The sequence below is a fragment of the Rhodamnia argentea genome, chromosome 2, assembly GCF_020921035.1.
Source record: "Rhodamnia argentea isolate NSW1041297 chromosome 2, ASM2092103v1, whole genome shotgun sequence".
Taxonomy (NCBI): domain Eukaryota; kingdom Viridiplantae; phylum Streptophyta; class Magnoliopsida; order Myrtales; family Myrtaceae; genus Rhodamnia; species Rhodamnia argentea.
This window is the reverse complement of record NC_063151.1, coordinates 33,875,255-33,889,909: the sequence shown is the minus strand read 5'-3', so window position 1 is coordinate 33,889,909 and position 14,655 is coordinate 33,875,255. Positions and strand designations below refer to the sequence as shown.

At 40.4% G+C, this 14,655-nt stretch overlaps 2 protein-coding genes across 4 annotated transcripts; one reads left to right on the top strand and one right to left on the bottom strand.

Annotated features, from left to right (window-relative positions):
• The first annotated feature begins 3,483 nt into the window (after positions 1–3,483).
• Positions 3,484–6,493, top strand: LOC115735221 (nuclear pore complex protein NUP50A-like). 3 transcript variants are annotated; one of them, XM_048274583.1, is made up of 3 exons: positions 3,484–3,729; positions 3,813–3,941; positions 4,886–6,493. In XM_048274583.1, the coding sequence occupies exon 3, from the start codon at positions 4,912–4,914 to the stop codon at positions 6,145–6,147; it is 1,236 nt and encodes a 411-aa protein (XP_048130540.1). In that variant the 5' UTR covers positions 3,484–3,729; positions 3,813–3,941; positions 4,886–4,911; the 3' UTR covers positions 6,148–6,493. The 3 variants fall into 3 exon arrangements, with proteins under 3 accessions (XP_048130540.1, XP_030522208.1, XP_030522225.1); XM_030666348.2 differs by lacking the exon at positions 3,813–3,941 and having other exon boundaries at positions 3,484–3,768; XM_030666365.2 differs by lacking the exon at positions 3,813–3,941 and having other exon boundaries at positions 3,485–3,729.
• A 1,801-nt stretch (positions 6,494–8,294) lies between these two features.
• On the bottom strand, positions 8,295–11,685 carry LOC115735784 (probable protein phosphatase 2C 2). Its single transcript, XM_030667185.2, has 5 exons — positions 10,873–11,685; positions 10,086–10,259; positions 9,177–9,347; positions 8,902–9,081; positions 8,295–8,762 (listed from the first exon to the last, which is right to left on the bottom strand). The coding sequence occupies exons 1-5, from the start codon at positions 11,563–11,565 to the stop codon at positions 8,616–8,618; spliced, it is 1,365 nt and encodes a 454-aa protein (XP_030523045.1). The 5' UTR covers positions 11,566–11,685; the 3' UTR covers positions 8,295–8,615.
• Between the last annotated feature and the right edge of the window lie 2,970 nt (positions 11,686–14,655).

The following is a 14,655-nucleotide window of genomic DNA, read 5'->3' as shown; positions in this document are numbered from 1 at the left end:
AATGGAAAATGACGATGAGCATTGCAGTTGGTAACCTCCTTCTTCGTTATTTAAGAAAATATTTGGCTCATCCCGCGGAAAATAGCTATCCAAAGCCGCTTACATTCGATACACAACTCTTCATCCACAAAAACGAATAAACCTCGATTGCAAGCAATTATATCTTTTACCAAAACATTCGTTGAGGAAGTAGAAACCCTTTTGAAAGAAGCTATCCAGGGACGGAAGGAACACTTTGTACTTCGGGAGTAAGGAGAGTAGAAATAAATAAATTGATCGCTCTTAACATTACTTAATTAATAGGGTTAATACCATCAAAAGTCCCAAACTATGTCCATTATGACACATTTATTCCAAACTTTTTTTGTGACACCAAAAACCCCAAACTTGTGTATGTATGACACTTTTACCCTAATTTTTTTTTTATGACATAAAAAATCCCAAACTTATGCCCTTGTGACATAGTTACCATCCGTTATGATTTTATCAATGAGTACAATTAAAAATCATGCGTGGCAGCTAACGTGAATATCGGTGGACAACAAGTGAAAATTATGCAATTTTTTTTTTTGTCAAAGAAACTATGCAGTTTAAGTGAAAGGGAAAAGACCCCGTTTTAATTAAAAAAAATCTCCCCCCTCTCTGTTGCTCAAGTTTGGTTTGGGGCAAATTTTAGGGTTCTTCGTCCACGTTTATTGGAAATAATCTTTTTTTTCGTGTTTGCTAGGAAATAACCGACCGCCAAATTCCGGGATAAGTACATCATGAGTGCCATAACTTGTGTACGGCGTTCACTTGAGTGCCATAACTTTCAAAACACTTACTTAAATGCCATAACTTTAAAAAATTGTTCACTTGAGTACCATGTCAGAGCAAAATCGTTCACTTAAATGCTACAAGAACTTTTCCGACGTACCACGTCGGTTTTTCGACGTGCCACACCATCTTTCCGGCGAGCCACGTCGCCTTTCCGGCTACCACGTCGGCTTTTCCGGTTGCCACGTCAACATGGCACTCAAGTGAACGATTTTTGAAAGTTATGGTACTTAAGTGAACGTTTTGAAAGTTATGGCACTCAAATAAACGCCGTACAAAAATTATGGTACTTTTAGTGTATTTTTTTCCCAAATTCTTGAGTAATCGATTCTTAACATACCCGCATTCAAGAGATGAGAACAATTGAGTAGATATGGTAAACAAGCACATTTAGTCCAACCAAAATTTATTCCGACGGAAGATAATTCCCCTTATCCCGTGTGATTCCCAGAAATGACGAAGGAAAAGAAAAAAAATACTAAAGACGTGGATCTGAACTTCACTTGGTTATCATATTAATTCATTCAGTAAAAAGACAAAAGGAAAAAGAAAAAAGAAAAAGAAAAAAAAAGGAGGATCAGCTAAGCGGAATCTTCACGTTCATTCATGTCTTGATGTCGCGTTATCATGGTTTGAGTTGCGCTGGCCGAGAACGGTCGCCTCAATCGATGGCAAAATCGCTCAAGCCCATACCGCCACCCATTGATTATCATTGCCGCCGTCCGAGGCTCGTCGCTGCCGTCCGAAGTCGAATCACTGCTGAAATCGTGACCTCGGGCTCGGTTTTGGGGCCGTCGGCATCGTCACGTCCTCCAACTGCTCACCACTGGTCACCATCCGTGCTTTTGCCATCATCGTCTTCAACACCATTACCGCGGTCGTGAACTGTTGAGTAAATTGTTAAGAATTAAGATACCATTCGGGAAGGAAGAAGATGAACGTGGGAGCTCGGGCGAAGGACAGAAGAAACTGAAAAAAGGAGAATGAAAAATACCTCGTTTATTTTCAGCAAACATGAACGAAGAATCCTAAAATTTTCCCTAAATCAGACTTCAGCAACATAATGGGTTGAAGTTCCCCCATTAATTCGGGCTCGGGCCCTGCCTGGCCCGACTCGAAGATTTCAATCATATGTAATTCGGGCTAGGATGGGCTCGGACCGGGCTGAGTTGGGTACTGTATAATTTCGGGTCGGTTCGGGCTGGGCCGAGACCCGATTCGACCCAGCTCATTGACACCCCTAGGGGGAACAGAGGCAGCCATGTCAGACTTTTTTTCTAATTAAAACGGGTCTTTTCTCTTTCGCTTACAAAGCATGGTTTCCACGTCGGCTCCGTTTATTACGATACTCATTGACAAAATCATAACGGATGGTAAATATGTTATACGGGTATAAGTTTGGAGTTTTTTATGTCATAAAAAAAAAGTTTGGGGTAAATTTATCATACGGGTACAAGTTTGAGATTTTTGGCCTTACAAAAAGAAATTTTAGGGTAAATGTATCGGGATATAATTTGAGAGTTTTTTAATGGTATTAACCCTAATTAATAATATATAATATATTCATCCGTTTTATTTAAGGAATATTGGCAAGAAAGCCGGACTCTAATTTTTAGCGTAAGAATGCGACATTCGTTATTACAACACATTAAGAGTTGAAATCTACTCAATATGAAGAAAAAAGGGGGGGGGGGGGGCGGGGGGGCAAGTTTGAGGTGGTAGTCGATTTTAACCTACAATCTTACGCAATCTGCTTAGACGAATAAACAAACTTTTTAGAGTTATAATAAGGACAAATTTTCGTGAAATTCGATTTAAGAGTCAAAAGACAATGAAAAATTAAAGACATCTCGAGAACACAATACATACCGACAACATATGTCATAAATGGTATTGCCTTACGAATAATTTCACTTTGCGTTATCAAATATTGAACGTCCCGAATTACTATATATATATATATATATACACTTTACAATTTTAAATTGAATTTTTTCGTTGACTAAGTTTTATTTTTTAGTTGATGAGATTAATTACTGTATCCTTTTAGATTGTTTTTGGGGTAAACGCGGCGAGGATATACCAATTTGGGATAAATGTGACACGTGTATACCAATTTGAGATTTTTTTGTGATATAAAAATTTATTTGGGGGTAAATATGGCATGTGTACGCCAATTTGGAGTAAGTGTGACACGGTTGTATTAGTTTATGAGTTTTTGTGGCATAGAAATTAGTTTGAAATAAACGCGACACCAGTTCACCGGTTGGAATTTTTTGTGGTATAAATCCTTATAGATCATTACACGGTAACGAGAGAATCCCAACAATTGAAAGGTGCATGGAAATCTTAAACGGTCATAGAAATAATCAACTCATATAATTCATCGCGACAATATTGACAATTGTTCCGTCCAATTAGTAAGAATACATGAAGTATGGTCCGAGATCGGTGTTGTCCTAAAATGTTTTTGGAAATAAAGTTAATATCATAAAAATCCCAAATTATAATTTTCCCATCACATTTACCAAACTAAGATGACTGGATACTTGCCACGTGGAGCCCATCGACCCGGTCCAGGCAGAATCATCTCGGCTCCGTGGTATGGCATCAAAGGCTGAGATTGAGATTCGTCTATGGTTTGCCTGTGAGCGGGATCCCCTGCGAGGGTACTTTCGTCTTTTTGGTGAAATGGCCGTGTCTAAACCCTAATTTCCTCTTTCACTCCTCTCTCTGACTCGCTCCCTCTCTCGGAGCATCTTCTTCCAGAAGTTCCAGCTTGAATCCCACCCGGCAGCTGCCTCCGTGGAGCGCTCGTCGCCGGTCAGAGCTCCTTCATTCAACCGTCAAGTCCTCGCGGTTCCTGCTCTCGTAGATCAAGACGTGGCCCTCCATTTGAGCCGTCGATTCGTGGTTCGTGCTCTTCTCGTCGACGTTTCTCTCTCCGCTTAGGTTTGTTCCCCTCTCTCCCTCTCTCCAATTGTTTTGGGTAGTAGCTTCGTTTTCCGTCAGAAATGGTGCTTGCTTCGAGGAATCATCGGGAGCGAGCGAGTAGTGGCCTGCTCGTCATCTCTTTAAAGAATCGCGAAACATTGAGTTTCGTACAGCGATTACTGTGAAACTAGGTATTGGTCTCTGTTAGTTGGAATGCGAATATATGCCTGATTGTAGATTGCTATGTTCTTGGCCGATTAGGAAGATTCGGTTAGAGGCTTTTTATTGTGCCGGTATTTTGGTGATAAGGCACACAAGTTGTGTGCATGCCTAAATAGCAGCAGAAAACTTTTATGCGATGCACGTGATCAGATTTCTTTCTAGGATTGCTTGCAGTGTTCGGAATTTCAGTGTGTTGTATTGATTATTTGTTCATTCAGACTCCCTCTTTGCTTTGTATATATAAGAAATTGGCTTAGCGATTTGGTGAGTATGCGTCCTGTTCTCAACTTGATGTTGTTTGAGTCTTATGCTGGTCAGGGTGCTGGTTTCTCTTCCTTAGGTCCGCCGAATGTGTGGGTCTCAGTCGTTTGAAATAGTCGCTTGAGAGTGTTCATATGAGATTACTTTATGTTATTTTCAAGAATGGTAGCAGGAAATATAGTGAGATGTCTCTCAGTGTTTATTTGTTCCTGAATGGATAAAAGGCCAAGTATAATGAAAATACTTAAATCATTTGTTGATTTTTTTTTTCGCTATTTCTTTATGATGTTGGTTGACCGGGTGCCTTAGAGCACCCAAGAAATTGTGTAGCTTGTTCTGCAGTGGGATAATTACCGAGGTAGGAAGTTGCTTGATGACCATGAGAAAGTTGACTTTTGTGGGGTTTGCTTGGACGCGAATCATGGCCTTGCTTCTTGAGGGGCAATTCGGTGTTGAGTGTTGACCAACTCTGCTGACCCTTAGGTTGCAGCAATCTTTTTGCTGTTTGCACGAGATGGAACATGCAATATAACATGTCGTTTACCATGTCTAGTTACACTCTTTATGATAATGTATACTGCTATGCTTTTGATAAATTATTCATGGAAGAATATCGGTTTACTGACTCTAGCAGTCTACCTTGACCATGCAGGAATTTGATCTTGATTTGTATTTTCCATGGAAGACGCGGAGAACACCCTCCCTCCCTCAAAGAAAAGGGCTGCTGGTAGAGAACTTAATCGTGATAGACCTGAACTTGATGATGAGGAGGATGCATCGGAACAAGAGAGCGGGACCTTCAAGCGGGCAAGCAATGACGTGCTAGCAACCAGGAGAATTGTCAAAGTACGTCGAAGTCAAGGCACGTCTGCCCCTGCTTCCAATCCTTTTGCTGGAATTCGCTTGGTTCCACTTGCTGAGGCAAAGCCCGCGGAGGTGAGCCCTGAAGAGGAAGTTGTGAGTGAGAAGGCTACTGCTGGTTTGAATGAAGAGGACAAAGAGATTGAGAAGGACACCAATGGTGATAATAAACAAGCAGAAAGCAAAACTGGTGAAGTTGGAATGGAATCTGCTGCAGATAAGGATGTTGACGGCAATGCTAAAAAAGCATCTGAGCCTAAGCCAGAGGTCAAGGCAGCAACTGGAGGCAAAGAAACCGAAAGTGATGTCAAGAAAGATGACGAAAATTCAATTTCAACGAGTGAAACTACTCCACTGAGCTCATTCCAACAGCTTTCAAGTACACAAAATGCATTCACTGGTCTTGCTGGTACTGGCTTTTCTACTTCTACCTTCTCATTTGGGTCTATTCCGAAGGAAGGGTCCGCAACAGGCACTGGTTCTGGTTCTGTTTTTGGACTCAAAGGAGACCAACCTTCTTTTGGGTTTGGTCTCTCCAGTAATGGGAACTCCTCAATTTTTGGCACTTCTGTTGTGTCCAAGGGTGAGAATAGCAGTGTCACGGCTCTGCAGGAGGTTGTGTTTGAGACGGGTGAAGAAAATGAGAGGGTGGTTTTTTCTGCTGATTCTGTGTTGTTTGAATATGTAGAGGGTTGCTGGAAGGAACGTGGTAAAGGTGAAATCAAAGTGAATGTCTCGACAACTGGTAATGAGAAAGCCAGACTCCTCATGAGAACTAGGGGGAATTACAGGCTTATTTTGAATGCCGGTCTTTACCCAGAAATGAAGCTCACAAATATGGACAAGAAAGGCATCACTTTTGTATGCGTTAACAGCATCACTGAAGAAAAGGACAATCTTTCAACGTTTGCTCTAAAGTTCAAAGATGGCTCCATCTTGGAAGAGTTCCGTGAGGCTGTCGCAAAGCACCAAGGTAATACAGCACAGAAAGATGATGATGCAGCTGCAGTTTTGAAGACTCCAGAAAATTCCCCTAAAGCTTCAAATGAGTGAAAGGTGGTAGACGTCCAAATTGATGATTCTGTTACGTGTGGATGTCTGTCTGTGGAAGTCATTGGTGAGAATAATCTCATAACTAAGCTATCGCCGGGTCCTCGTGAAGTAGAGTTTAGGGCTTATGATCTTTTTGGTCGAGTTGGCCTTTGCTGGCATGTTTTTACCTTTCTCGTATATCGAGTCCTAAACTGTCAACTATCATTTACAAACCTGAGAACATGGAGCAGCGAGAGGATTAGCTGTTGTCCCAGTTGAATAGTTACTTGATGAGTTAACCGGGAATAGGACATAATGAAGTAGCTTCTTTTTTCTTTCGGTTGCTAAGCATGAGGCGGTTAGTTCATTGGAGCAGTCGTTAAACTTTGCTGTACGGTCTACACTGCCCCAGACTAGAAGCGGACTTCACACTGTACGTATTTTCTCTGTTTGGTCAATTATCTCCTCTGTATCTGTTCACTCATTGAGGAAGAGGAACTGAAAACTTGAACTGAATAGCAGTCTAGTCCTTCCATGATCCAACTGGTGAGTTAGAGGTGTCAAACGGGTGGATCAGTCTCGATTTAGATCGGGTCGAATATGGTCCGATTCATCTTGATCTACTTAATTCATTTTGATCCATTTTCATGCTATAAAAATCTATTAATTCATATCTAACTCGATCTATATTGTTAAAATATTTTTATAATTTAGAGAAAATTTCTTCTTATACATTTTTTAAAGATGCATGTATCGCTAATTTTTATTTATAGTTTTCTTAGCTAATCATTGATGATCTATTTGAAATTTATTTAGGGCTTATTGAGTTTCTAAGTAATTTGTTCATGATCCACTTTGAAAACTTAAAGAATTTATTTATGATCTACCATCATGAAATATGGGTCGAATGTGGGTTTTAAATTCGTTTTGTCACCTCTGATTATAGCCTTCTCTGGCCGAGTCTACATTAGGATAAAGACATCTGGAAACTTGCGCGTCTGTGGTTGGTTAACTTCAATTCAAGAGCATCGTCTTATTAAATACAGGAATCTACCAGTGATGAGGCTTCTTTCCATGCATAGGATAATAATAAAGGTCAAGTCATTAGGGCTGGCGCACAAAATTTTGGATTTTTCGCGTCCTCACGCTCACCCGCAATCTCTTTTTGCCCTTTTGGATATCGGAAAAGGAGAATTTTCTCTATGAACTTGAGATGAATAAGGCCAACAATGCCGATAGGAGCACATCTTTGGTCGACTTGCTACCCTCCATCCATCTCTATAGGTATCTACACGGTTATATTTATATTTTTATCGGTCGAACGGTTAAGTGGGTTTATTACTCTCACTAAATGTTATTTTCCTACACGATATATTTTGCCTATCACTAAATCTATTGCATTGGTACCAATTTGGCTCTAAACCTTTTAATTGAACCAATTCAGTGATAATTTTTTTTTTTATATTGGTGCCAATGGAGTCCATCCTGTCAATTTTGATCATGGATATTTTCAATAATATCTTAATTATTCTTAACATTTTTTTTTATGATTTTTTTTTGTTTTTCTTTTCTTTTTTGTGCTTTTTTTCTTATTCATTTTGTGGATTGGCCGACCCTTGCTAGTTGAGGCAAGGGCAGCAAAACTCTCGCCCCCGATCCGTGCGAGGGTGCTCAATTTGGGCTTTGCAGCCTTGCCTATACCAAGCGAGGGTCATGATACCCTCGCCCAAGGCTGGTGGGGGTAGGCCGGCGGCCTTGCCGGCCAATAGCCGAAAAAGAAAGAAAGAAGTAAAGCACAGAAAAGTTCAACCAACAATAAAAGGACGGAAAAGAAAAGAAAAGCGAAAAAAGAACCAAAATACTTGTGAAAATTTGAAAAAATCATTAAAAATGTTCATGTGCATGCTGGCCACGTCACATGGGAAGGACGGCGTCCACGTCAACGATTTCCCATCAAAATTGACTGGATGAACTCAATTGGTACTAATGCAAAAAGGTTGGATTGAATTGGTTCAATTCAAAGGTTTAGGATTGAATTGGTACCAATACAAGACGTTTAGAACTTTCTTAATAGTTTTTTCCCCCTATTTGAGGATTAGAATTGGATACTATAGAAAAAGAAAATATCATTCCAAGTACAAATGCCACAGATGGGGCACGCTTAAATGGCAAGAGAATGATAACAAATGAAGTAACGAAAGGAATGTGAAATCCACTTTAATTTGCATCTGTAAGTTCTCTGCGGAAGGCATGTGAGTGAATCTACTCCTGATTTGCAGTGCGATCTAGCATTCTTCAAAGTATAGAACTCCAGGTATATACACTTAAAGCCCGCTGCCACTTGCAGAACTGATCAAGGGGTATTGCTCCCGCGACTCGAGAGGTGCGTGACGTTTTGTCCGGTCCTTCCGGGCTGAAGACATGTTCGGGATTTAGCATCCTCCAGCTTGGCGCGGATTCGACATTTTAATTTGTGCAGAAAGCAGCCATCAGGAGCAGAAGTTCTGAAGATTGATGAGCATCACAGTTATGTCATCCATGCTGCCCTTGGAACAAGCTAATTCCACGAGCTTCTTACAAGATTCTTGCAAGTTGCCCTGTTTGGACACCAAATCAACTGCCCCTTGATCACTGACCTGTAAACAAAACGAGACCATTGAACCGAGATTCAAGGTTCCCCTGGTGTGGTCATAACCTTTTAAGCTTAATTGCATCAGATTAAGTCACTTTCTTTTTAACCATATGAAGCAGAATGTCTTTGATACTTAATATTACCTTGTCCCACAATCCATCCGAAGCCATGATGAGGAACTTGCAATCCGGTGTTATCCGGCACGTCTTAATCTCCGGCTCGGAAATTACCCATTCTTTCAAATGCAAGTCCCCGATCGCTCTAGAAATTGTTAGAGAACCATGAACTCTCCACACCCCGTTGCGGCTATGTACGAAGCCACCCTGCAAAAATTATTGATCCTTCATTAGATGTCCGACCCTCGTCCGTGGACTAGTGAAGAATCCAATCGAGCTCTGAAGTTGCAAAGACGACTTGCCGAGTTCTCGATGCGGAGGCGCTCGTCTTCTCGGCTAACCCGGTGGTCTCTGGTCAATGCGTTGGCTACTCCGTTCCTACACAGGACTACTCTACAATCACCTACATTTGCTACGTGGAAACGCCCATCCTTCAGCAGCACACTAGCTGCACAAGCTCCACTAGCTACACCCTGCAATTATGTGAATCCTTTTGGCTGTTATCAAACTGTATCAGCTATGGCAATCCCTTAGTAAAACCAAATTGAAGGCGTTGGAATGATTACAAGTAAGATCTAGTTTGGCCAACAACCAAAAGTCAGATATACTATCCAGACTCAAAGGGGGCACGTTCAACTCGACAATCCGTGCTCACTCAAAGCTCGGTCGAGCATCATTTATCTAGCTATCCGTCTTCACTGACCGAACTATACAGTGTGTTCGAGCCCGGCTCGACTCCGTTTTGTAAGGAAGAGCCAAAGTCCGCGTGGAGTATGGTTATTAGGAGGAGTCGAATTCAAGTAACTCGAAGACAGCTCGACCCGACTCGCTCAAAAGTCCAAGAAATCATATAGACGACTTTTGGGTTGTTGAGCAAAGGTATATATAATATAGCGAGATTTGGGGTGAATCGTGCTTTGAATATATTTGCTTAAGAGACATCATATTCAAGTTCATCTACCTCAAAACGTCACGCCTGTCTATTGGAGATTTATCAAACAGAAAGCACGTAAGGCAAAACAAAGCGACCAGGTCTCATGGTCAGAATTCCATCTAGGTTTTGCTAGGTTTTCCAAGCAATTTAACGTCTTCAATCAACTAAGTCGACCCTCTATTTGTTTAGTCCCTGTTTGAAATTTCCAGAAGCACATGCACGATCCATGAAACTCATCACTATTTCTTTACGTTATTTCCTGAGGCAGACGGCTTACCTGACTAAGAAACTCCTTGTCCGTGACCAAGTAGCCCTCGCGAATGGCCTCTTCTGGAGAACCTCTTTCCTTTCCCACGGTTTCGGCTTCTCTGAGGATGTTGTTTCCTAGGTTTTCGGCGACGTAATCAGCCGCGGTTCGGCCTCCGTGTCCGTCTATCACAGCGAAAAATGCCTGCGAATGAGAGGAATTATAGTGTCGGAAAGTATAGCACTTCGTATGCACGCACAAATAATAAGCTCTGAAGTTGAATAATCAATACAACAGGATTAAGCCCTGATCCACAGATTGAAATTGATCTCACGGAAAACAGCATGGTCAAGGCAGGAATGAGCAGACTAATCATCATCTGCTCCGTGCCGGGAACTTTTGTGCTAGATGCTACAAGATACTAAATTTAGGAAAGTTTAGGAACTTGTTAACACCGAACCCAATTGTCCAAAATACTGATCAACACCTAGGAATGACGAATCCATTCGCCAGTGTGGCGATAGAATTTGCATCATCCTCGACAAGAACTCTTCTGCTTAAATCATTTTGTACCAGTGAAGAATCCAAGACTATCCATGATTCATGGTTTCTTACCACCGACTTCGAAAAGGTCGACAATAACTGGGTAGGGTTATGGTTTGTGATGAACGAGAATTGGAAGACTGATTACGAAATAAGGATGGTCACCGATATAGCGAAGCCAGTATAATTACTATCAAAATAATGAATCATGATTAATTAGCAAAAACATTAAATAAAAAGAACAGATGCCCACGGATAGATTTAAAAACCCTACCTGCTTGGGATCTCCGGCGACATCGACCATGACTCCATAGCTATCCTCCATCACGTCTCTCTTCCCTCTCTTGCTAACCAAACAGTAATCTCTTCCCTCAACCTCAAACTCCTTGTTCTCTCTCTTCTTCAACCTTTCACAGCCGAATTCGAGAACCGGGAAATTCTCCGGCAAAATAAGCCTCGCAGGCCTCTTCCTGAGCATGTTAGCACTTGCCTTTTCGCTGGCAATCACTTTCTTCGCCGATGAAGCTGGGACATCTGACATGGCCTCAGAATTAATCTCGTGTGGACGTTCATCGTGCAAACCTTTTTCACGCACCTCTCTACACCGCTCATCCGCGAACAAATTATCATATTTCGCTGGACATGATTCGTCGTGTGAATCGTCCAATTTGGTGCCGGAGGTTTGGCCTTCTCTATCGGCGCTCCTGTTGCCAAGGATTGATATCTCTCCCTTTGCGGAAGGTAGGCTTTCTACGGTTTCGGGCAGGAAGCTCGGAGAAACCGGGGACAGCCCTCTCCGCCCCGTGAGAACCTTGGCCAACGTTGACAGGGGACGGGGAGACGGCGAGAACGCCAAAGGATCGTGCCCGACGGCAACCGACATCATCAGGCTCCGGAGCCTTTGGATTGAGAAGAGCACGAGCGAGACAATCGAGAAGCCCCACAGAAGCTCATGCAGATCAATCATCGTCACTCACGTCCATAGGATCGGGAAGCTCGCGACCTTGCATGGGAATAACGAAGAGAGACCCGCTGTGGAAATCATGCACGGCTTGATTTGCGAAACTGCATGAGAGGTGATGGTGTCTCCAAACCAGCGAAGAACATTAAAAGTCTCGAATACAATTTGCAAAAGGGTGGATGAAAAGGACGAGGATCGGGTCAACGGAATTAGTAAACTTTCGGACTTTCGGCGGATCACTTGGACAAAAGACGGAGATGAACAAAGTCCAAGGTCTCTTGAAAACTTCAAAGCTAAGGAAGCGGTCGTTGCCCCTGGGAGTTGGCAAAAAAACGTTGTTTTATAATGAGGTTTCGGCGTTTCACTTCGTTTCGGCTTCTCCATTGGCCGGTTCAAAGTTTGCCCTAAAAGGAAACAGAAAGTTGACTGGGTAAAGCCATCTAATCTTGATTTTCTTCCTGGCTTTTGCTCGCCTGCATCTTTTGGGGGTGGAGCGTTTTGAATTCTTTTCCCATCATGTCGGCTCTCACGACCTTACCTTGCATTCGAAGTAACTTATATATGCAGAAATCGAACGGCAACATCGGGGTGTTGAACTTTGAATTTTGTTTCCATCAACATCAATCGACTCGCAAAGTCTTGATAATTCTAGTATATGCTCGCTAGGGGTTGGTTCGTTGCCGGGGGCTTGTTTAAAGTGCCGTCGATGTCTTAAAAATCAAGCGAGATCCACACCGACAGATATCGAATCTTTATCTTGCTCTGTATCGCTCTTGGTATCTCAACAAATGTCGACTGCAATTACAATTTTTCGTAGTTATAGAATGACCGTTATTCGTGTAGTCTTATGATTGGAATGAGCGAGGCGCTAAATGGAGATGCTAGCGGGGAGTAGAGGATCTCATTTCGACTTTGATCTTGTGATGTTCGGACATACCTAGCGCAATGGAGGGAGCCTCTCTAGTTCCCCGCGGGGCCCGAGGGCTAGATAGAGGTGTCAATTAAATTCTACAAAATGGGTTGTTAACGGGTTAGCCTAATTATATGTGGGTACCCATTTACAACCCATTTAGCTAGACAAGCCCAACCCATTTATTAATTGATTATTTATTTATTTTTTAGAAAACTAAAAAATAAAAAATTTCGTTAAATTTCTATTGCATGAAATTATTTTAGCAATATGATTTTTTTTAACAAAATATAATAAATAAATATTTCATGATTTGGTTAAATATAAAAATGTTTAAGTAATATGGGTCAGGTATGTGCTGGGTATTGGTCGGGTCAAGTATGAGTCATTGAAAAAAAAAATTGCATTGCATGAAAATGAATCAATATGGGTCAAACCAATTTGACCCGGCCTAACCCACCTGTTTAATACTCTAAATATGCGTAAGAAAGAAAGACACGTGTATCTCCTGAGATCGAGAACAAAATAAAGATGGAGAAGTAGTATGGAAGTGTTTCGGGACTATGGAATTGGCTTTTCCGGAGGGGTGTTTTGGTCTCTTTAAAGTTCTTGAAATTATAAAACAAAAAATGCACAATGAAACCATTTTTAATTTAGGGGTCATCGATTCCCAGTTCAATATGTTCCCACCCTGGAATCGGACCAAAGCGATTGGTTCGGTCTGATTCCCGAGTGATCCAATCATTAGATCGGTCATGTTTTTTTCGTGATTTATCATTAACAACACATTCACTGCACAACTTCTCGTCAATAGCATCACGTTTTTTCTAAACCTAAAAGTCATATTGAGCATCTTATATTTAGGTTTACGTTTACATTTAGGAAATTTCTTTTAGAAAAAAATATTATTCGGTCTGGTTTGGTCCCCCTTAGAACTAAGAACCGGACCGACTTTAATCGGTTTCAATTCTATGGAACTGGAAATTGAACCAAATCGGTCGGTTGGCAATTCTTGGTTTGGTCGATCCATTATGCTCAACCCCACTTTGATTGACACATTTGAGGAAGTTGAGATGAAATAAAAAACATCGAAATAATCAATGAGAAATCGAAATAATGATTCATCTAAATGTTACTACATTTAGGGACACTAAAGGGATGTGCTTTTATGTGCTTTTCATATTTAGCCTCGCTTTTTATCATAGGTCAATAAAATATACAAAACATATTAGTAAAATATTTAATGAAGCGTCCCTACCACCTTAATTATCTCCAACTAACAATAAGAATTATCTTAACCCATTCGAAAGGATCGCATCTCATAATTATCTATGGCTATTTATGTCTTTAGCATGATGACTTGATGAAAATATTTTCATATATTTTCAATATCTTAATTTATTGGATTTTTATTTATTCTATTTTATTTGTGTTTGAATTCTTTTTATTATTAAATATTTTATTTCTATTTTTATTTTTGAAAGAAAATACAATTCAAAATAATTCGTATCAAAAGTTAATATCATAAAAAATCTCCAAACCAGTACACTTATGATAAATTTACTCATAACTATTTTTTGACCATAAAAAATCTTAAATTGGTATATTTATGACAAATTTATCCTAAACTGGTGCATCTATGATAAATTTACCATATGTTAGTTTTGTTAAATTTTACCGTCAAATTATTGAGTTAGACGACACGTGGTAGTTGAGGGTGTATTGATTTAGGGTTTTTACTCTCTGTTTATCACAAATGTATCAATTTGAGATTTTTCATGGCATTAACTCAATTTAACAAAAATCAACGAAGGGTTAATTTATCACAGATGCATTAGTTTGGGGTAAAAATATCATATGTATATTAGTTTGAGTTTTTTATGGTCAAAAAAATAATATAGGGTAAATTTATCACAAGCGTATCAATTTGGAATTTATTGTGGTGACAAAAATAGTTTAGGATAAATTTATCATAAGTGTACCAGTTTGAAGTTTTTTGGTGGTCAAAAAAATAGTTTGGAGTAAATTTATCATAAATATATCATATTAGAGCTTTTCATGGCATTAACCCTCCTAGTATCAAAGTCTCTCAATTTAAGCCTTTTTCATTGACTAGTTCTTCCCTCTCACACGTATATCTCTCTCCATCTATAATAAAAGCCTAATACCCAAAAAAATCCTCAACT